Genomic DNA, 21,677 nt, shown 5'->3' with positions numbered 1-21,677 from the left:
TCTGAAGTCATGCTGAATTATTACAAACAAATCAAAAACTCTTTGCTGATCCTATTGAAATCCTTAAGTTGTCCTAAAGCTAAGTTGTTCCTTGCTCCAGATTTGCTATTTTGGGAACTAAGAATTAAAAACATGAAAATGTTTTCATCCCAATGGTGTTTGTCTCCTAATATACATGCTCCAATTTTACTGCCCTATAACAGAACTGAAATTTTCCCATTCCATCCCACCCACCCAAAAAGGAGAGAGAGAGAGAGAGAGAAAAAATAAAACTCAGAAGGTTTTCTTCTCTGACATTCGCAGAAAACTGAGCATTTTTCAAAATTTATTCCAAAACTGGAGAGGAAGAATCTGCAAGTACTCTATGTAAAAAAAACTAAGTTCCTTTCTGCTAACAGGAGAAAAAAAATGAATATAAATTGACTTCTTGATACCATTTCACCAAGGAAGGTCAATCAGGGATGGCACCCTACTAACCCTTGAGATTCTCTTTTCCATTCAGCACAAAGCAAGACAAGAAATGTGGATACTTATCTTTTTCTTTTGTTGATTAAAATTGTCAATAATAACCCCCACAAAAAGATTCAGAGTGAAAAAAGAGCCAAAGATGATGAAAATCACAAAGTAGATGTACATATATTTGCTGTACTCCCATTTTGGTTGAAGCTCAACCTGCAAAAATGGAGAACAGAGATATGATTTTTAGACTGGAGGGGGAAAAAAAAGACCCTTTATAACTAGTCAAGAGCTGTGCTTGCTAGAGAAGATCTCCTTATGGTGTGATCGGATATATGAATCAACACAGATATTAATATTTTTCCGCAGGCCGCAATTACATAAAGATGAGTGCTGTCTCTCATTATCTCAGACCAATTACTGTGAGACATGTAGAAACGGGAAGCAAACACTTCAACAGTTCCTATTATCTAATCTCTACAGATAGTCCTCGGTTTACGACTGGTTGCTTAACACTGTTCAGAGTTATGAGAGACCCCCCCCAAAAAGATACCTATCATCCAGATTCAAAGTTCCAACATCTGGGGGCCCCATTCCTGCTGTCCTGTATTTGCATTTTGGGCAGTTGGCAACTGGCAACTGTCCCACGGGACTTTTTAAGTCATCTAGTCCAACCCCTCCACCACCATCACCCAAGCAGGAGACCCTACACCATTTCTGACAAATGGCAGTCCAATCTCTTCTTGAAAGCCTCCAGTGATGAAGTTCCCACAACTTCCGAAGGTAATTTCTGTTCCATGGGTTGATTGTTCTCATTGTCAGGAAGCTCCTCCTTATTTCCAGGTTGAATCTCTCGTGACCCGTCAAAACCGCGGTAGACAAAACCGCGCTCGACGAAAGCGCGTACCTGAGGTCATCAGCAGCGCGACGAAAAAAATTAAAAATAAATTAAATTGAAATTAAAATAAAATTAAAGCAAGCCGATTCACATAAAGGTAAGGGTTAGGTTTAGGGTTAGTGTTAGGTTAAGGGTTAGGGTTAGGTTTAGGGTTACGTTAAGCGTTAGGGTTAGGTTTAGCATTAGGTTAAGGGTTAGCGTTAGGTTTAGCGTTAGGTTAAGGGTTAGCGTTAGGTTTAGTGTTAGGTTAAGGGTTAGGTTTAGGGTTAGGTTTAGGGTTAGGTTTGGGGGGGTTAGGGTAAGGTTTTCGCTTTATTTTTAAATTTACCGCTCACAGCGCGATGTTTTCGTCGCGCTGTGATGACGTCACGTACGCGCTTTCGTCGAGCGTGCTTTTGTCTACCGCGGTTTTGTGGTGGAACCGAATCTCTCCTTGGTCAGTTTTCATCAATTGCTCCTTGCCTGGCCTTCGGGTACTTTGGAAAATAGATTGACCTTCTCCTCTCTGTGGCAACCCCTCAAATATTCTGCAGTCATATGACCACAATTTACGATGGTTTTTTTGTGGGAAACTGGTGCTTACTTCCAATTTCTGGCAAAAGATCTCCCCGTTGAAGACAATAGCTTCATTTAATGACCACAAATTTGCTTTGAAATGTCATCAAGTTGGGTCAGTGACATGATGATCTATTTAATAACTGGCCCAACTTATGATTGCAATTCCAAATTCAATTTTACGGCCATAAACAGAGGACTATCTCTGCCCCCTTACCATTGCTCCAGGAAAACAGACACAATGAGTTTGGTTAGATCTCTTGTTTCTGCCAAATACAAGAATAAGTTATATTAAATCCAAGATGCTTCACTTCAAAAATAGACATGAGCTTTATATTTTCCATTAGGAGAGACAACAACAATGGCTTCTTTCAATAGCATCTTTTTCAACTCACAAATTTTATTCAAAATTCAAGCTCCCGAAATTATGGTGAGACAGTAATTCAGTCTCAGTTTGAAGAGGAAGAATCTGCAAGTGGGTAATTACTGTGTAATTATTCAATTACTGCAAGGAAGGCTAGCAATGTCAAACTAATTTTAAAAAATTAGCAAGCCCTACATAATAACTTGAATTTCTACTTTGGCTTATCTGAAGCCTTCAGCTTTTCCATTAAGCTTCTCTCAATTGGCTCTTTTATTACAACAACCTGAACATTGTATATACATCTGTATAATATGAGCTAGTCTGGAAAGTTGGAAGAGTTGGGGAAACAACTCAAAATAAAGCAATAGCAAATCATTTCCATACTTCCACCAAATAAAAGACACAGATATGTCCAGTTGCCCACAAATGGGGATCAACTCATAGGTGACATTACTTTAGTTCTGAGTTCTAGTTCTGCCTTAGGTGTGAAAATGCCTGCAGGACTTTGCACCAGTCAGCAGGAAACTGTGAGTTTTAGTTCCAACTTAGATGTGAAATCCAGCTGTGTGACTTTGGACCAATCATCAGGAGAGGGAGAGTTCTAGTTCTGCCTTAGGCATGAAAAACAGCTGGGTGACTTTGAGCACCTGAGTGATCCAGTTCCCCTCTCTGAATTGAATTGAATTGAATTTTATTATTTGTATGCCGCCCTTCTCCGGGAGGGACTCAGGGCGGCGAACAACTCAAAAGGGAAAGGGGAACATAAAACAGAATACAAGTAATTAAAATAACCAAGAATCACAACAACCATACAAGTCGAGAGGGGAGGGGAACTCATCAACCCCAGGCCTGCCGGCAAAGCCAGGTTTTTACGGCTTTTTGAAAGGCCTGGAGAGAGGTGAGGGTCCGAATCCCTGCGCCCAACCAACTTCATGTGGTGTGGAAAAAAAGGAGGAGGGGGGTATTTTGGACATGTTTGCATCCTATTATTTGTAAAAATAATAAATACAAATATAACAGCAGAATTGGAAGGGACCTTGGAGGTCTTCTAGTCCAACCACCTGCCTAGGGAGGAAACCCTATACCGTTCCAGACAAATGGCTATCCAACATCTTCTTAAAGACTTCCAGTGTTGGGGCATTCACAACTTCTGGAGGCAACTTCTGTTCCACTGATTAATTGTTCTCACTGTCAGGAAATTTCTCCTCAGTTCTAAGTTGCTTCTCCCCTTGATTAGTTTCCACCCATTGCTTCTTGTCCTGCCCTCAGGTGCTTTGGAGAATAGCTTGATTCCCTCTTCTTTGTGGCAAGCCCTGAGATATCGGAAGACTGCTATCCTGTCTCCCCTAGTCCTTGTTTTCATTAAACTAGACATACCCAATTCCAACAACTGTTCTTTATATGTTTTAGTCTCCAGTTCCCTAACCATCTTTGTTGCTCTTCTCTGCACTCTTTCTACAGTCTCCACATCTTTTTTATATCGTGTTGACCAAAACTGGATGCCGTATTCCAACTGTGGCCTTACCAAGGCATTATAAAGTGGTATTAACACTTCACATGATCTTGATTCTATAACTCTGTTTATGTAGCCTAGAACTGTGTCGGCTTTTTTGGCAGCTGCTGCACACTGCTGGCTCATATTTAAATGGTTGTCCACTAGGACTCCAAGATCCCTCTCACAGTTACTACTATTGAGCAAGGTACCAGCTATACTCTACCTGTGCATTTCGTTTTTCTTGCCTAAATGTAGAATCTTACTCTTTTCACCATTGAATTTCATTCTATTAGATAGTGCCCAATGTTCAGGTTTGTCAAGATCCTTCTGTATCTTAAGCCTATCTTCTGGAGTGTTGGCTATTCCTGACAGCTTGGTGTCATCTGCAAATTTGATGAGTTCCCCATTTATTCCCTCATCCAAATCATTGATGAAGATGTTGAAGAGTACTGGGCCTAAAACAGAGCCTTGGGGTATTCCACTGCATACTTCCCTCCATGTAGATGCAGTTCCATTGAGGACTACAGATTGAGTGCGGTTGGTCAGCCAGTTATGAATCCATCTGGTGGTGATGCTGTCTAACCCACATTCTTCTACTTTATCTATTAGTAGGTTATGGTCTACCTTATCAAATGCCTTCTAAAGTCCAAGTAAACTATATCGACGGCATTCCTCTGGTCCACTAATTTTAAATAAAATATAAAGATGGGATAGAAATAAACAAATAAAAGACCAGTTTGGCTTTAGGAACACTTTATTTATCTTGGATTCCCACCAGTGGTAGGATTAAAAAAAAAAATCTATGGGCATGGCTTGGCGGGAATGGCAGGGGAAGGATACTGTAAAATCTCCATTCTCACTCCAGGGAAACGATATTGTAAAATCCCCATTCCCTCCCGATCAGCTGGGACTTGGGACGCAGAGAATAGATGAGGGCGGGGCCAGTCAGAAGTGGTATTTACTGGTTCTCCAAACTACTCAAAATTTCTGCTACCAGTTCTCCAGAACTGGTCAGAACCTGCTGAATACCACCTCTGATTCCCACATCACTCTCCACTTGGTTAATAGGACAGAAATTGGAGAAGGAGATTTACTGGGGTCCAGTTCCCCATTTTGGAAAAAAAACAAAACAGCAGAATCTCTCCCTTCCTCCAGTTGTCTTTCCAATTGCATGTCTGATTCTGGAGCTTCTATACTTATGTTCCTTACAAATTCTGTGCCTCGGGCACCGAACTCAAGAACAAGAAGAATTTAGCTGCCCAAACACAATATAATACAATCCCATTTTATACCAGTATATGACTGAATCTCAAATAGGTTTTGGATAGGAGGGATAGCTTGTTTTGCATATGTCCTGGAAGGCTTGCATTTTGCCTTCTATGACATTCCCAGATCCATATATCCGATAGACAGAGAAAGGAAGCAGTATGCTCCCTCCCATATTTGGGCATGCCAGGGGTTGTGACACAATAAATAAATACCTATTTCCCTGGCCTAGCTGATAAAGGAGGAGAGCCTGTGGCCTAGTGGCTAACATAACTGCCTAATATGTAACACAGCCCAGGTTCAAATCCCAGTAAGGGCATGGCTAGCTGATGAGAGCTAAATAGCTTGAAATGGATCTATACTAGTCTCCCTTTATTTATTTATCAGCACAAATGCAACACAAATGTAACAAAGGCAACAGTAAAAATAATGGCTTTCTGTCTGGATGGTCTCTTGTGATGAGCCGATAGACGGAGAAAGGAAGCAGTATGCTTCCTCCCATATTTGGGCATGCCAGGGGTTGTGACACAATAAATAAATACCTATTTCCCTGGCCTAGCTGATAAAGGAGGAGAGCCTGTGGCCTAGTGGCTAACATAACTGCCTAATATGTAACACGGCTCAGGTTCAAATCCCAGTAAGGGTATGGCTAGCTGATGAGAGCTAAATAGCTTGCAATAGATCTATACTAGTCTCCCTTTATTTATTTATTAGCACAAATGCAACACAAATGTAACAAAGGCAACAGTAAAAATAATGGCTTTCTGTCTGGATGGTCTCTTGTGATGAGCCGATAGACGGAGAAAGGAAGCAGTATGCTTCCTCCCATATTTGGGATACCAGGGGTTGTGACACAATACATACATACATACATACATACATACATACATACATACATACATACTCCCCCCCCCCCCAAAAAAAACCCAAGAAATAAGCTGCATAGGCCAGAAATTTTAGAGCAAAAGTCAAAATTGCAAAGACAGGCAGTACAAGTTGGGAGTGGGGTTCCTACAGCTGAATAAGGCACCTACCGGGAGCTGAGGGACAGAGGTGCGGTGGCTCAGTGATTAAAGACACTGAGCTTGGCAGATGGAAAGTGGGATGAGCTCTGCATGACAGGGTGAGCCCCTGTTACTCGCCCCAGCTCCTCAGTTTCCATGCAAATGCAAACATATACCAGTAAGGTACCACTTTGGTGTGAAGGCCACAATGTTCTATGCTCTTGGTGCAGTCACAATGGCCACATGACCACAGAAGCAATTTCGGACAGCACTGGCTCCCTCAGCTAGTAAATGGGTGATGAGCACTGCACTGCCCCCTAGAGTCAGAACACAAGAAGACAGAGGAACCCTGCACCTTTATACAGGAGCCGAGGAACTCCAACCTTTGACAACTGCACTGCCGGTAATGGTAATGGGATGTGGAAATGACCTTGATAGACCAGGCGAAGAGAAACTATCTAGAAAATGGTCAGTTAAGGAACAGCGTAGCCCGCAGCTGCCTAATGCAGTGTTTCCCAACCTTGGCAACTTGAAGATGTCCGGACTTCAACTCCCAGAATTCCCCAGCCAGCGAATGCTGGCTGGGGAATTCTGGGAGTTGAAGTCCGGACATCTTCAAGTTGCCAAGGTTGGGAAACACTGGCCTAATGGATGGAGCAAGAAGCTGCCGAGGAGCCCTCTCTGAGTTATTGAACTGTTAATGTGGCTTTACTATACACCAGAATGGTCTTACATAACCATGTTTCCTGCTTGGCAGTTGCCGGTTGTCTAAATGGCAATATTTGCATTGGGGTGAAGTTGAGGGAAAACAGACTAACTGGATTCCCATAAGAATATACCACAAACTCCCACCCCTTATTTTAGTCTGCATATTAGTCACATGTTTTGGCAGTGTGAGAAGAGTTTCTTCGAGGGCAAATTGTAAATTTAGAACGGTTTACCTAAACTACATACATATTTTCTTTCTCACCAACTTATGCATATACAGTATAAAGATAGCTTTAGAAAGCATTCTGGATGTCACTATCCTCCACAGAGCCAAGGGACAGCCTCGTATTTCATCTGGCATTAATTGTGGTGTGGTGTGGTCCTTCAGGATTGGGCGGCCTATAAATTTTATTAATAAATAAATTTTCATTAATAAATATTTATTTATTTATTTAACTTACTTTTTTAATATCTCATCTTTATTATTTTTTATAAATAAGCTACAAAGATATTCCTTTCTCCTCCTATTTGGGCTAAGAAGAATGACTGGTCCAAAGTCATACAGTGGCTTTCTTGCCAATGGTGGGACTAGAACTCACCACCTCCTGCTGATTGGCCCAAATAGCCAGATTCCATGCCGGGGGAAGAACCGAAACTCACAGACTCCTGGTGATTGGACCAAAGTCCCCTAGCCAACTGTCATGCCTAGGTGGGACTAGAAATCACTACCTCCTGGTTTCTAGCCTGGTGCTTTAACCACTAGGCCAAACTAGTTCTTGAAAGATGCCTTTATATTGCATTACAACTGGACAGAGAAGGGAACCGTTGGTTAGAATTAACACAAGAAGTAGAAAATAAATTTGTCTAGAACTTACTCCTGTTGAATCAACTGCTGCATACATTATGTCCGTCCAACCTTTAAAAGTTGCCTAAAAGAAATTTTTTTAAAAAATGATGAAATAATTGCTGCAATATAAATAAGCTGTTGGACAATAGGCAAATGGTAAGGAGCTGAAGGCTTTCAATTAGTTTCCATTCAAAATACTTTGGAGATAATCACGCATGTGGCTTCTTCTTTTTTAACCATTAAATTTTTATTTTTTATTTCAAAACATTAAAATGCAAGCTCCGAAAGAGGAAAAAAATAATATAAAAACAAAGTGAAACTAGAAAACAGACACACAAACACACACATATAAAAAGAAAATAAATGCAGAAACAACCATCTACATGAATATTTGCATACATGTGCATACATATTTTAACACTTTGATTTAAAAAAATGTATTGGTTAAAAATAGACACCTGTGGCTTCTTAATTAGAAAAATATAAGAATGTCCAGAAGCGATGTTTGTCTTCTAGAGCAGGGGTCTCCAACCTTGGCAACTTTAACCCTGGCAGACTTCAACTCCCAGAATTCCCCAGCCAGCAAAAACCCCAGTTTTAGAGATTTCTATCCATAAACTTTTCTTGGGAAGCTTACCACTCTATTGTTGCCTTCTAGGATTATTTAATTTCCCAGGAAAATCTATGTTTTTGAGATTCTTAAATAGAGTCTCAACTAAATACTAACCCAGACTAAACCTACTTAGCTTCTGAGACCAGCCAAAAGTCCAGAAGATGCTGACCTTTTACCTTAGATCTGGGATGTCCAAGCTTGGCCACTTTAAGACTCCCAGAATTTTGATCACATGATCCTGCGGATGCTGTGACAGCCATTAAGTGCAAGGACCAATTGTATATACTTTTATTATAACTTTAAACTTGAAGGCTGTTTTCCTGCAGAATCCAAGTTTGATGCATTCACCACAAAGAATATTAGTGCATGAAGAAGAAGAAAAAAACATTCCTGGGACTATTGGTTGACCAGCTCATCTACTTCTAAAACTTGCATGAAAAGCAGAGTACAAGTTAAATAAGCATGTAACTAAATTATGGCTGGGACAGGAGGGTAAATCTGCAAGAGGTCAGATAGGACTGGGTAGATGGAAGAGAGAAAGATCGCAGAAATTCTCAAACCTACCACTTGAAGAAGAGCCAAATAGCCTAGGCCAACATTATCAAAATTCACTTTAACAGTGATCCAATAGAGTCCTCCCGTGATGTTTTTCATCCTGCAATCTGACTTCCGAAAAATGACACTTTCGTTGATAACGCTATTTGTCTCAGTCAGGTTAATGCATTTTCCAAATTTTCCGGCAAACAGGCTGACTCCGACAATGCTAAAGATGAGCCAAAAAATCAGGCAGACAAGCAGCACGTTCATAATGGAAGGAATGGCTCCAAGCAAGGCATTGACCACCACCTGCAGAAGGAAAGAAGGGAGGAAGAAAGGAGAGAGGGAAGGAGGGAGCGAGGGGATGGAGGGAAGTGGGGAGGGGAAGAGAGGGAGCAAGGACAGGGAGGGAAGGAAAGGGAGGCAGGGAAGAGAGGGAGGAGGGGAGGAAAGAGGGAAGGAGGAGAGGGGGGAAGGAGGAGAGGGAGGGAAGGGAGGAGGGGAAGAGAGGGGAGGGTGGGAGCAAGGGAGGGAGGAGAGGAGGGAGGGGGAGGAGAGGGAAGGAGGGAGCGGAGTGGAGCAGAAAAAGGGAGGAGAGAGATAGGGAGGAAAGAAGGAAATAGAGAGAGAGAAGGAAGGGAAGGAAGAAAATTGGAACTTAAATTGATGCCTCCCTTAATTGCAGAATCTGTAAATCTAAATCCTCTACTACCAAGATTTTTTAAAACTAAATGTTATTCAAATCCAGCTTTAAAAAATCCTCTTCATCATTCTTTTAAAGTTGTAGGTATCACCTTTGTCAGGAAATTGTGCAGCAGGTGTCCAAATGAAGTCAGAGACGCTGACGCAAAGTTTTATATAAATAAATATATTTTACATCTATATATGCAGCGAACAAGAAACTCAGGCAAACAGGAGCATCAGAAAAAAAGGAGCCCACTCCTCCGCACCCACAGCAGCCAATCACAGCGCAGATTGCCTCACGTAGGAGCCAACCCTCTCCCATCAATCAACCACAACCATTTGTTCAGACAGACTCATCGTGCGACCCCATTGCCCCAGCTGCTAAATTTAAATCTCTTAAAAACCTTCCAACTGAAATATCCCCAAACAGTTTTCACTTTCTCCACTGGTTACATAGTCACTGTTTGAAGTAATGACAGATTCCCCTTCTCTAGAATAGAATAGAGTTAGAAGGTGCTTTGGAGATCTTCTAGTCCAACCCCCTGCCTAGGCAGGAAACCCTAGACCGTTGCAGACAAATGGCTGTCCAACATCTTCTTAAAGACTTCCAGTGTTGGGGCATTCACAACTTCTGGAGGCAACTTCTGTTCCACTGATTAATTGTTCTCACTGTCAGGAAATTTCTCCTCTAGAACTGAATTGCTTCTCTCCTTGATTAGTTTCCACCCATTGCTTCTTGTTCTACCCTCAGGTCAGGTGCCTTGGAGAATAGCTTGACTCCCTCTTCTTGCGATATCGGAAGACTGCTATCATGTCTCCCCTAGTCCTTCTTTTCATTAAACTAGACATACCCAGATCCTGCAACCGTTCTTTATATGTTTTAGCCTCCAGTCCCCTAATCATCTTTGTTGCTCTTTTTCTGCACTCTTTCTAGAGTCTCCACATCTTTTCTACATCGTGGTGACCAAAACTGAATGCAGTTTTCCAAGTGTGGCCTTACCAAGGCCTTATAAAGTGCTATTAACACTTCACGTGATCTTGATTCTATCTCATGGATGACTGTGTTTTACCACCATCACAACTTACAACCGTAATGGGCAGGTTCCATTAACTGGTCATAAGTCAAGGACTATCTGTTCTGCAGTGTTTCTCAACCAAGGAAATTTTATGCTGTGTGAACTTCAGTTCCAAGAATCCCCTACAGCATGTTGGGGAAATCCACCCACTGATTTAGCATTGTTCTAAGTTACTGTTGTAACTCTGTGAATGCCTGGTGGCGATCTCCATTCTGCATCCTAATGGCAAAAGTAAAGCTCTAAAAAGTTCACAACTGTAGAGATGGTTTGCTTTCCTTACTGGGTGCTCCTAAGCTCTTAGAAATCACCCATCAGATTAGCCTTTTGATAGCCTTTGTCGTCTTTTTCTATTTTATAAAAATGGCTCTGTGTATATGTGTGTGTGCATGCATGTGTGTGTGTGTGTGTGTGTGTGTGTGTACCAGCATAACTCTGGCACGCCTTGAGCAATTTCAACCAAACTTGGTAAACAGATGTGTGTTCTGTTTAGATAAAGGCTGTTGTGCCTTAAAATGGCCTCTACTGTATTGCCATAATATGGATTCTACTGTACAGCTCAGTGGAATTGCCATAGTAACAGCTTCACAGTACTCCACCAGGGGGCTCATTTCATTTCATTTCATTTATTGAATTTCTATGCCGCCCAATCCCAGAGGACTCCGGGCGGCTTACAGAAATGAAAAAAAGAATTAAAAAGAATTATTAAAACAATGGGACACAACAAGTTAAAAAGGAAGCACAACAGACACCCAATTCCCCTCTGGTAAGGGGAAAAATCCAACATTAGAAATTACGTTTAGTCCGGACATTTCCCCCCTATAAATCCCAGGCAACGCCGGGTTATCAGCTAGTTTAAAATAAAAGTTAAATGGGATTAGGAGATCCATTGGGAAATCAGTTTCAGGACTTGTGTTTGTGTGTTGTGTTTGTGTGGTATAGCAGTAGAAGGAGGGAAGGCTTCGCCTCTCCTGTCTGGGAGTAGCTGAGTTGGCTGTTGGGAGAAACATAATATACATAATTTTCGAATTACAACCATATTGTTGCCAATTTTGAAAAACACTGGACTCAACCATGAATGGGGGAAGATTTCCCATAGAGGATTGCCTCAAATTGAAAGAGAGGTTCATACACACTTCAGAATACTTATTTCAGCAGCATTGCTAATTTCAGTGCTTTGATAGAAAGGGTACATTAACTTTTCTGTAGTCAAACATCATAGCACCGTGATGGCGAAACTTGGGCACGGGTGCCCAAAGTGGGATGCGAAGCTATGCAGCATGCATGGCCTTGCCTATTTGTCGTTCATGTTTCTGGCGCGCACGGACGTGCAACAATCAGCTATCCTTTGCATGCACGGCAGTGCCAAAAACCGGTGTGTGCATACACACCAGCCAGCTGATCGTTGGGTGCGCATGCGCTCTGGAAAACCAGAAGTTTGGCTTTTTCAGAGCGTGGCCCTGACGAGCAACGTTTCCACATGACCTTTTCGATACTCGGTACCGAAAAGGTTCGCCATCAATGTTACAGAGGGAGGATCATCTCTGAAGTAGCCTCATTGTCTGGACCACTTTAAAATAATTACTTTAAGGATTGCAGCCTCTAGTTTCCATGTGCGACATCATTTACTCTGGCAGAGTTCATGATCTTTGTTAGCACTTTTGATTCTCTACTCTGTTGAGGCTAAATTGCTTTAGCTCAGTTATTATATACATGAACAGAAACTCGTTCCTATCAATCCAGGGTGACCTCTGAGGCCAAGGGCTCTCAATTAAGTATGGGATAGATTTAAGATATCATGACAAGCTTCAAAATTTCTCTGTGGTTTGTTTAAATTATTCATCGAACAAACACGGATGAAATAAGATATTACCTTTTATACAGATGGTATAATTTACTAGAAAGCTATTTAATGTAAGAGAAAAAAATATACAGGTTGTCCACATCTGTTGACTGCTTGTTCAGGGACTAGTCAACGATGCTGCTGAACGTGACCCGTCAAAACCGCAGTCCACAAAAGCGCGATCGACGAAAGCACGCATTTGACGTCATCACAGCGCGACGAAAAAAATTAAAAATTGAAATAAAAATTAAATTAAAGCAAGCCGATTCACATAAAGGTAAGGGTTAGGTTTAGGTTTAGGTTTAGGTTTAGGGTTAGGTTAAGGGTTAGGGTTAGGTTTAGAGCGTTAGGGTTATGTTTAGCGTTAGGTTAAGGGTTAGCGTTAGGTTTAGCGTTACGTTAACGGTTAGGTTTAGGGTTAGATTTAGGGTTAGGTTAAGGGTTAGGTTTAGGGTTAGGTTTGGGGGGGGTTAGGGTAAGGTTTTCGCTTTATTTTTACATTTTTCGATCACAGCGCGATGTTTTCGTCGCGCTGTGATGACGTCAAATGCGCGCTTTCGTCGATCGCGATTTTGTCGTCCGCGGTTTTGTGGTGGAACCGCTGCTGAAATAATGGGATTTATGACTGGACCTGGAAGTTGCAGTTCTCACAGTGTCCCTAGGTTCACATGATTCCGATTGAGGTGACCAGCACACAATTACCATGGTCACAGGTCACATAATCATCATTTCCAATCTTTACGGCCGGCTTCCAGCGAAGTAAAATCCTGTCAATGGGGAAGCCAGCAGGAAGTTGCAAGCTAGGGTCACATGACATCCTGCTTAACAACAATCCCAGCAGGGACTGCCAAAATAAGTCAGCATGATGAGATGCCTTTTCAATTTACAGCCATTTTGCTTCGGAACAAAACTGCCAGTCAAGTTGTGGTCAGTAAGAGAAGATTACCTGTGGTTTATAGTCCATTGCATTTTACCAACAGTAGGGAAAAAAATAACTTGTGCGAATGCAATATGATTTCGACATTTTTCTAAGTTCAGTTATGGATTTAGTATACATATTCAGCATCACCGCTTACCCCCATTTCTAAGTAAACTGTAAATAATCTATGGCTACGAGATTATGAGCAGGATTAGTGTCTAATTCAACACCTAGAATGGAAAGTTCACCTGTACTGCAACTAGCATTATCATCTTTGTTAATGCTATGGCAATTTGTTAGGGATGTTCCACAGAAGCTACTGTGTATATTGGGATATATCGGGGGCATATATCCTCTTAGCAATTCGGAACTGAACTATTAAAGACGTAAGTAATCAAAAACAGCTCCTTGGAATATATGTCAAAAGCAACAGCACATTAGAAGAGATGCCCCAACACTGGAAGTCTTTAAGAAGATGTTGGATAACCACTTGCCTGAAGTGGTGTAGGGTCTCCTGCCTAAGCAGGGGGTTGGACTAGAAGACCTCCAAGGTCCCTTCCAACTCTGCTATTCTATTCTATTCCATTCTATTCTAAGATAAAGGAAAATCATTCTAAGGTTCTATTGCTTGATCTCCGTGGAGATGATCTGATGCCGTTCTAATTCATAGTTTTGATCAGTCTCGTATTCACTGTCTCCTGACATGGTAAATATTCAAAATATTCAAAGCAATTGGAAGAAATTGGGTTGAATACTGAAGACTTCTTTCCTGCACACTCCACTGCTCTGTACTCCATTTCTTTTAGAAAGCCTGATGAGGTAGACCAGACTAAGAAACCAATATCATGTCCTTTTTTGGGGGGGGTAACCTTACACATCTGAACACGCAAAGCTCTTTTCTGTGGAGATTCTCAGTCATCCAGGTCATGGTTGTCTTGTCCCAAAGATGCTGTTTCAAAAGGCAGCTGGACTGCCTTTGTTCTTCCTTGAGGATGTTTCACTTATCATTCAGGAAGCCTCTTCAATTCTTCAGAACTGAAGAAGCTTCTTGGATGAGAAGCGAAACATCAGAACGGAACAGAACTGTAGAGTTGGAAGGGACCTTTTAGATGTCTTCCGGCCCAACATCTTCAAGGAGAAACAAAGAATGTCCAGCTGCCTTTTGAAAAAGCACCTCTGGGACCAGCTAATCTTCTCCTCACCTTATCTCTGTGCAAAGTAGGGAAATTCATGTTACTATCTTGCTGTTCCTCATTCCTTCTACCTATATTCCACAGCTCTTATGTCAATCATCTGCTATATATATAGTACATTTGCTGATGCTCTACTTCAGTGTTTCTCAACCTTGGCAACTTGAAGATGTCCGGACTTCAACTCCCAGAATTCCCCAGCCAGCATTCGCTGGCTGGGGAATTCTGGGAGTTGAAGTCCAGACATCTTCAAGTTGCTAAGGTTGAGAAACACTGCCCTATATCATTTCAGACTAGTGGCTGTCTAATTGATAGATTTTTGTAAACTGTGTCATATTTAATCTATACCTCCACAACCAGCTTTGCTTCTTTCTTCCCCTCAATTCCCCCAACCTAAATCCTATATTAATCAAATTGCTCTGTGCATATAATGAAAACAGTCCTCTGACATTCAGACTATCTATCAATTAGACAGCCACTAGTCTGAAATGATATAGGGCAGTGTTTCTCAACCTTAGCAACTTGAAGATGTCCGGACTTCAACTCCCAGAATTCCCCAGCCAGCGAATGCTGGCTGGGGAATTCTGGGAGTTGAAGTCCGGACATCTTCAAGTTGCCAAGGTTGAGAAACACTGCAATACTTAAACTTATTCTTGTGTTTGTATGTATAATATGTTTTATTAGTGGTGTATAACAGTGATGCATGATGTCTATGGATGCCACACTTTCTACTATGGGAAAATGGGAGGGGGGGTTATATGGAGATTCGGGTTAATGTCAGGGTTCCAAAAAACACCCCCAACAAAATAAAACCCCGAGGCTTGTATTTCCTCAGAGTTCCAATTGATTAGAGATGTCATGTCGGCTCATCTGGGAAAACCCGAATCTGTAAGCTTCCAGTTTTCCCCACCCAGTTGAAAGTTCAAAATCCTGCCCCCAATACCCACAAGTCCATCACGTGGTCCAACCTTCCACTGCCACAAAGACAGATTCCTCCCATCCAGATCCGGCCAGGTGCATAGATAAGGATGACCTTGGCTTTCTAAGAAGAATGTTATTATGGCTACATATCACCCAACTCCATATAATCCCCTACCCCACCCCATTTTTGCACAGTAGAAAATGTGGCAGGCCTGAAGTCCAAAAAGAAAAGATGGCTTGCAGGCATGACATATCATACACTAAAAAAAATAAATCTGCCATCTACCCAAAAGGCATTAATGCAAAAGATTCTAGGGCATGACCAAAAAAATTACAGAATAGCAGAGTTGGAAGCGCCCTTGGAGGTCTAATCGAACCCTCCTTCCCTTGGCAGGAAATCCTATACTATTCCAGACATTCTTTGGGCTTTATGGGGTGGAATAACAAAAAAGGATAACAAAGTTAGAAGGGACCTTGGAGGTCTTCTAGTCCAACCCCCTGCTCAAGCAGAAGACCCTATAACCATGATGCTGAAAGTGACACGCAGAGCCATCTCTCCAGTCACAGAAGCTGTCGCCCGTTGCTCTCCCAGGTTCCAGTGCACTGGCCAGCTGGACTTCACAGCACTGGAAACCAGAAGAGCAGCCGTCTGATGCACATGCGCATGCCAGGAAGATGATATTCCAGTTTCCGGCATGCTCCCGCGCACCCATCATCTGGTCTTCGCGGGTGCATGGGTGCCAGAAACTGGAAGACTAGTTGGCCAGTGCGCATGCATGCATGTGCCAGAAACCGGAAGATCATTGTACTGGCACGTGCATGCACATCGGGCGGCTCTCTTCTGGTTTTCGGCATGCAGGCCTGCCTGTGTGCACATGTGTCCCCGTTTCAGCACTCAGTGCCAAAAAAAACGTTCACCAATACTGACCTATAAGATTCCGGACAAAATGGCTGTCCTATCTCTTTTTAAAAAGGACATGACCAAAGCTCTGTCTATTCATTTTTTTTAATGTGTGCTGCGTTTATTAATAAGATTAATTATAAGATTAATCACCCTTTAGGGAAACCTCTGCTGTGATCCTCTGATCGCCTCACATTTGTAGCAATAATTCTAAAGCTGCTTTAAAAAAAACAGCGGTTTTTGTTCCTCTTACCCGCATCCCTTCAAATCGAGCAAGGGCTCTTAGCGGTCGCAGAGCTCGCAATGTGCGGAGAGATTTCATGGGGCCCATGTCTGATTTTCCAAGCAAAGGTGCTATAAGAGTTATCAAGGAGATCTAAAAGAGGAAGTAGGAAGATGAATTGAAAGGCGTTACTATATGCTTTTAATTTACCATGCATTTTGCCTCCTCCTGTGCTAAGGGTAAACCAATCGATACTTTTCTAGGTAAAGGTTCCCCTCGCACATACGTGCTAGCTATTCCCAACTCTAGGGGGCAGTGCTCATCTCTGTTTCAAAACCAAAGAGCCAGCGCTGTCTGAAGACGTCTCCGTGGTCATGTGGCCGGCATGACTCAACGCTAAAGGTGCACGGAACGCTGTTACCTTCCCACCAAAGGTGGTTCCTATTTTTCTATTTGCCTTTTTACATGCTTTCGAACTGCTAGCACCGCATAAGGGAGGGAGCTCCCGTTACTTGTCCCAGCTTCCTGCTCTCACCCCCTTTGTCAATGGGCATTAAGATAGCTGCAAAGGGGGATTGCATTGACCTTGAGACACGCCAACCATCATAAATACATGCCAGTTGCCAAGCACCAGAATTTTGATCACATGACCATGGGAATTCTGCAATTATAAATTTGAAAAACAGTCATACCTCACTTTTTTCAGTGACATTGTAACTTCAAATGATCATTATATGAACAGTTGTAAGTTGAGACCTACTGTAATACCTTTCTATAGCTCAAAGTCAAATATCTATCTCCAGAAAAGTTGATTAGATTATATTAGATTTTTTTTTTTAAAGGTGGAAAAAAATTGGATGAACTTGGCAATATACCTGCCAAGGTGCTTTTTTAAGAGGCAATTTGCGCTTCCTTTGTTTTTCCTTGAAGGCCTTTCACTTCTCATTCAAGGAGCTTCTTCAGTTCTGACTGTCTGTCTTGGATGAGAAGCAAAACATCTTCAAGGAAAAACCAAGAAAGTCCAGTTGCCTTTTGAGAAAGCACCTGTGGGACAACTATGACCTGGGTGACTGAGAGTCTCCATAGACATCTATCATTTTAGGATTAGAAGAATCCCAGGTAAATTAAGTCAAAGACAAAATAGTGTGAAGATGTGTTAAAGGCTTGTTGGGAAGAAGCAAGTCAGTTGCTACAAATTGTCAAGTTTTAAAGTCAGAACTTTTCTCTCCCATCTAAGATGCATGGATCTTTGGACTGGTAGAAGAGAAATCAGCAGAGCAATCCTAGTGTTGGAAGAAATGCCCTTCTGGGTTCAGTTTCCAAGTGAGGAAAAAGACACTGGAGACATGGAGGCTGCTTGGAAAGATGGTTTTAATGGTGGACAGGACCACATAGCTTGAGCTCCTGAACAGAAAAGGGGGATCAGTTGCTTCCAGATGTTGGGTGAAGAAGAAAAAGAGGCAGAGATGCTGAAAGTCCCTGGTTTTATGCCCTCTCTGGCCTTTGATCCTGAGCTTGTATTCTGATTGGTTGTCAGACTCCCATGGGGCCGTGCAGGGGCAACTCTCTAGGCTGCGTTTTGAATCCAGGTTTGGTTGAGTTCTCAGATGCCATTTGGCCAGTTGGGTAAAGGGCCAATATTATTATGCCTTAATCCCATCCCCCTGGAGCTGAAGGGTAGAACTCTTTATTATGTAAAGTGCACTAGCTTGGCCTTCTTAATGCCCATTGACAAAGGGGGTTGGCAGAAGCTGGGACAAGTAATGGGAGCTCCCTCCCTTATGCGGTGCTAGGGATTCGAACTGCGGTCCTTTCTGATCTGCAATCTCAGCATCTTAGCCACTGAGCCACCGCATCCCTTAAATACTTTTCTACATAACTATTAAAAGGGGGCAACTTGAAAGGGTACAGTACGATTTGATTTTTCAAAATATGGAGAATGGACCAATGAGGTATTATCTAGTATTTCTCCAATCTTGCATTAGTTAATGTAGCATGAATATCCAGACTGGTGAGTATTCTGCTGTAGAGATACACAATTTTATGAACTTTTTAGCCACGATTCTTAAACAAACCATTGCAGTTGTTGTGCGGTCATTAAGCGAATCCAGTTTCCCCCCATTGACTTTGCTTGTCAGAAGCTGGCTGGAACGGTCACAAATGGTGATCGACTTATCCCCAAGACGTTGCAACATGGCAAATACATACTGGTTGCTAAGCACCCAAATGTTGATCGTGTGACTGTGGAGACGTTACGACAGCTCTAAGTGTAAAGACCGGTTGTAACTTTTTTCAGGGCTGTTGTAACTTGAAACGGCCACTAAACAAATGATTATAAGTCAAGAGGCATTTGTATTCTATTACGCAGTTGATCAACTTTTTCATTCAACTGCCTTAGATCAGGGGTCTCCAACCTTAGCAACTTTAAGACTTGTGGACTTCAACTCCCAGAATTCCTCAGCCAGCTTTGCTGAAGTCCAAAACTCTTAAAGTTGCCAAGCTTTGCTGGCTGAGGAATTCTGGGAGTTGAAGTCCCCAAGTCTTAACGTTGCCAAGCTTTGCTGGCTGGGGAATTCTGGGAGTTGAAGTCCACAAGTCTTAAAGTTGCCGAAGTTGGAGACCCCTGGCCTAGATGACAAAATAGGTAAAAGGTGTCCTAACCTCTAGTTTGGTTTGGGTGGTTTCAGTGGAGAATTCAGCCAAGGGTCCATATTAATTAACAGAGGATCAGAATTCACAGCTCTGTTCCCATCATTCTCCTGGTGGGAATTTGGCCCCATGGCCAAGAAAAGAACCAGGTTTTTAGAGTCCTTCTGAAAGTCAGGAGGGTTGAGGCCAATTGCTTGTCATGCAAGATCCTCCCACAAATTCTACAGTGGAAGAGACATGCCTCCTGGGTCCCACCAGATGGCACTCCTTCTCCTTTCTTCACGCCAGGCATCGTTTTGTACGGTACATCTTTATGCATCTCGATCACTCTCAGCCGGTTGCCTTTCTTCAAATTTAAGCAGTCCCAAACTTGTAAAAATCTTCCTTCTCTCCTCCTCCTCTTCCTCCTCCCTCTTCCTCTTCTTTCTCCTCCCTCCCTCCTCCTCCTCCTCCTTCCAAACTATACTGTAGGAATTTAGCACCCACCCCTCTCCTAGAAAAATGAGATATTTTAGGAAATACTAAAGGGACAGAATATTTCCCTTAAAAGGGAGGCAGAAACTCATCCCCCGCCCCATTTTTGTCAATGAGCCATTAAGGCCTGAGCCAGTCTATTCTACGTAACAAAGATCTACCTCCTTCAGACAAAGCCATGATAGGAATCCCAAAGCCCTTTCATTACATCATCACCCAGCACAAAGGCTCAACCATGCTTGGGACTTAGGACAGCCTGCAGAGTTGCCCCTGGATGGCCCTAGGGGAGTCTGACAACCAATCAGAACACGAGCTCAAATTCAAAGGGCCAGAGAGGGCATAAAACCAGGGACTTTCAGCATCTCTTCCCTCCCCCCCCCCCCAGGAACTCAAACCCATGTGGCCCTGCCCATCATCAATAAACTTCCTTTCCAAGCAACTTCCATGAATGCAGTGTCTTTTCCCCCACTTGGAACTGAACTCAGAGGGACATTTCTTCCAACATACAGAGAATTCCACAAGAGGCTGCATCATAGATGTGTATCAGGCCATTACAGTGTGGGCGATTTTATTTCTGATCCCTTTCCATCCATCTCACGGAATTGTCTTTTTCCAGATCTATTCTCTGAGTGCCTTAAGCATGAATATGAATGTGTTGTGCTATAGCATGAAAAATATGTGGGCCACCTAAGCTGAAATCTTCAGTGTGTTGGCTCCATTGTCCCAAGGTTTTGGCAATCGGCTCGTGCTCTCTTGGAACGCAATGAGATACATTCCGTTTCAGCTGCAATACTTACGTCTACAATCAGGAAATCAAGCCAGCACCAAGCATTAGTGAAGTATTTGTGGAATCCATAAGCCACCCATTTCAGCAACATTTCTAAGACAAATATGTAGGTGAAGATTTTGTCAGCATATTCCAGCATGATTTTAATAGTCTTCCTTTCACTCAAGTAAATGTCTTCAAATGCCTGAGATAAGAATGAACATATGAGCATTATATTTGCAGAATATTATTAAATGTATTATATTTGCTATTTTTCTTATACATCTCTCTCCCTCTCTTTCTCCCTCCCTCCCTCCCCTCTCCCCCTTCCCTCTCTCTCCCCCCCTCTCTCTCTCACACTTACATACACTGCTGGAACATTAGATATAATGCAAGGAAGGTATAGCAAATATAAATAGAAAATCCATGAAAAATCAGGGTGAAAAAATAGAGTCTGTGAAATTTCTAACTTTAAAAAATAAATAAACCTCCTTTATGTTTTCCTCTGATCACGGCGATTCTTTCTCATTATTGTTGTTTTAGCTACTGTTTTAATCCACTTTTCCATTCTATTTCTCAATGTTCTCAGGCAATTAAGGATCTTGTAATACATGTGATGATGTCACAAAACCAATCAAATTTGATTGACAACTTGGTGTGTCTAAAATTATTGATGCCTATAACATTCTCTAAGACTAAATTTCTCAATGATCCCCTTTTGTGACCTCAACTGATGACCACATTAGGGGTGACATTTCAATGTCCAAATGATCTGGTTGTTAAGGAAATCATGGAACTGCTAAGTTTATTGTGCAATCATTAAGTGAGTCAGGAAGTTCTCCCCCCCCCCCTTGTCAGCTGGGAAAATCACAAGCTACAAGAGCCAAGGTGGCGCAGTGGTTAAATGCAGCACTGCAGCTACTGCTAGATCAGCAGGTCAGCGGTTAAAATCTCACCGGCTCAGGGTTGACTCAGCCTTCCATCCTTCCGAGGTGGGTAAAATGAGGACCCAGATTGTTGGGGGCAATATGCTGACTCTCTGTAAACCGCTTAGAGAGGGCTGAAAGCCCTATGAAGCGGTATATAAGTCTACTGCTATAATCGCATGGACCCTGAATGCTACAACTGTTTTAAATATAATATAAATATTGCCAAGCTCTCACATAGCCATTGTTTGAGCATGGAGATGCTGTAATGATTGTAACTTTGAGGAAGGATCACAAGTCCCTTTTGTTCAGCATCCCTAAAACTGTTATTAAATGAATGGTGATAAGTCAAGGACTATCTGTGC

The 21,677-nt window shown here is 42.2% G+C and overlaps 1 protein-coding gene across 1 annotated transcript in view; it reads right to left on the bottom strand.

The window, feature by feature from the left end:
- The window catches only part of LOC106539743 (sodium channel protein type 5 subunit alpha-like), a 65,444-nt gene that overhangs the window by 5,797 nt on the left and 37,970 nt on the right, over window positions 1-21,677 (bottom strand). Inside the window, exons 16-20 of the mRNA XM_087712432.1 lie at window positions 20,418-20,591; window positions 16,528-16,650; window positions 8,771-9,052; window positions 7,622-7,675; window positions 535-672 (exon numbers count right to left, since the gene is read on the bottom strand). Of these exons, the coding sequence (XP_087568558.1) occupies window positions 535-672; window positions 7,622-7,675; window positions 8,771-9,052; window positions 16,528-16,650; window positions 20,418-20,591 (771 nt within the window). The remainder of the gene's footprint in view (window positions 1-534; window positions 673-7,621; window positions 7,676-8,770; window positions 9,053-16,527; window positions 16,651-20,417; window positions 20,592-21,677) is intronic.

Source organism: Thamnophis sirtalis, unplaced genomic scaffold (genome assembly GCF_051295495.1).
Source record: "Thamnophis sirtalis isolate CommonGarterSnake01/CBP01778 unplaced genomic scaffold, rThaSir2_p1.2 scaffold_4, whole genome shotgun sequence".
Taxonomy (NCBI): Eukaryota; Metazoa; Chordata; class Lepidosauria; order Squamata; family Natricidae; genus Thamnophis; species Thamnophis sirtalis.
This window is presented reverse-complemented; position numbering and strand designations above follow the sequence as displayed.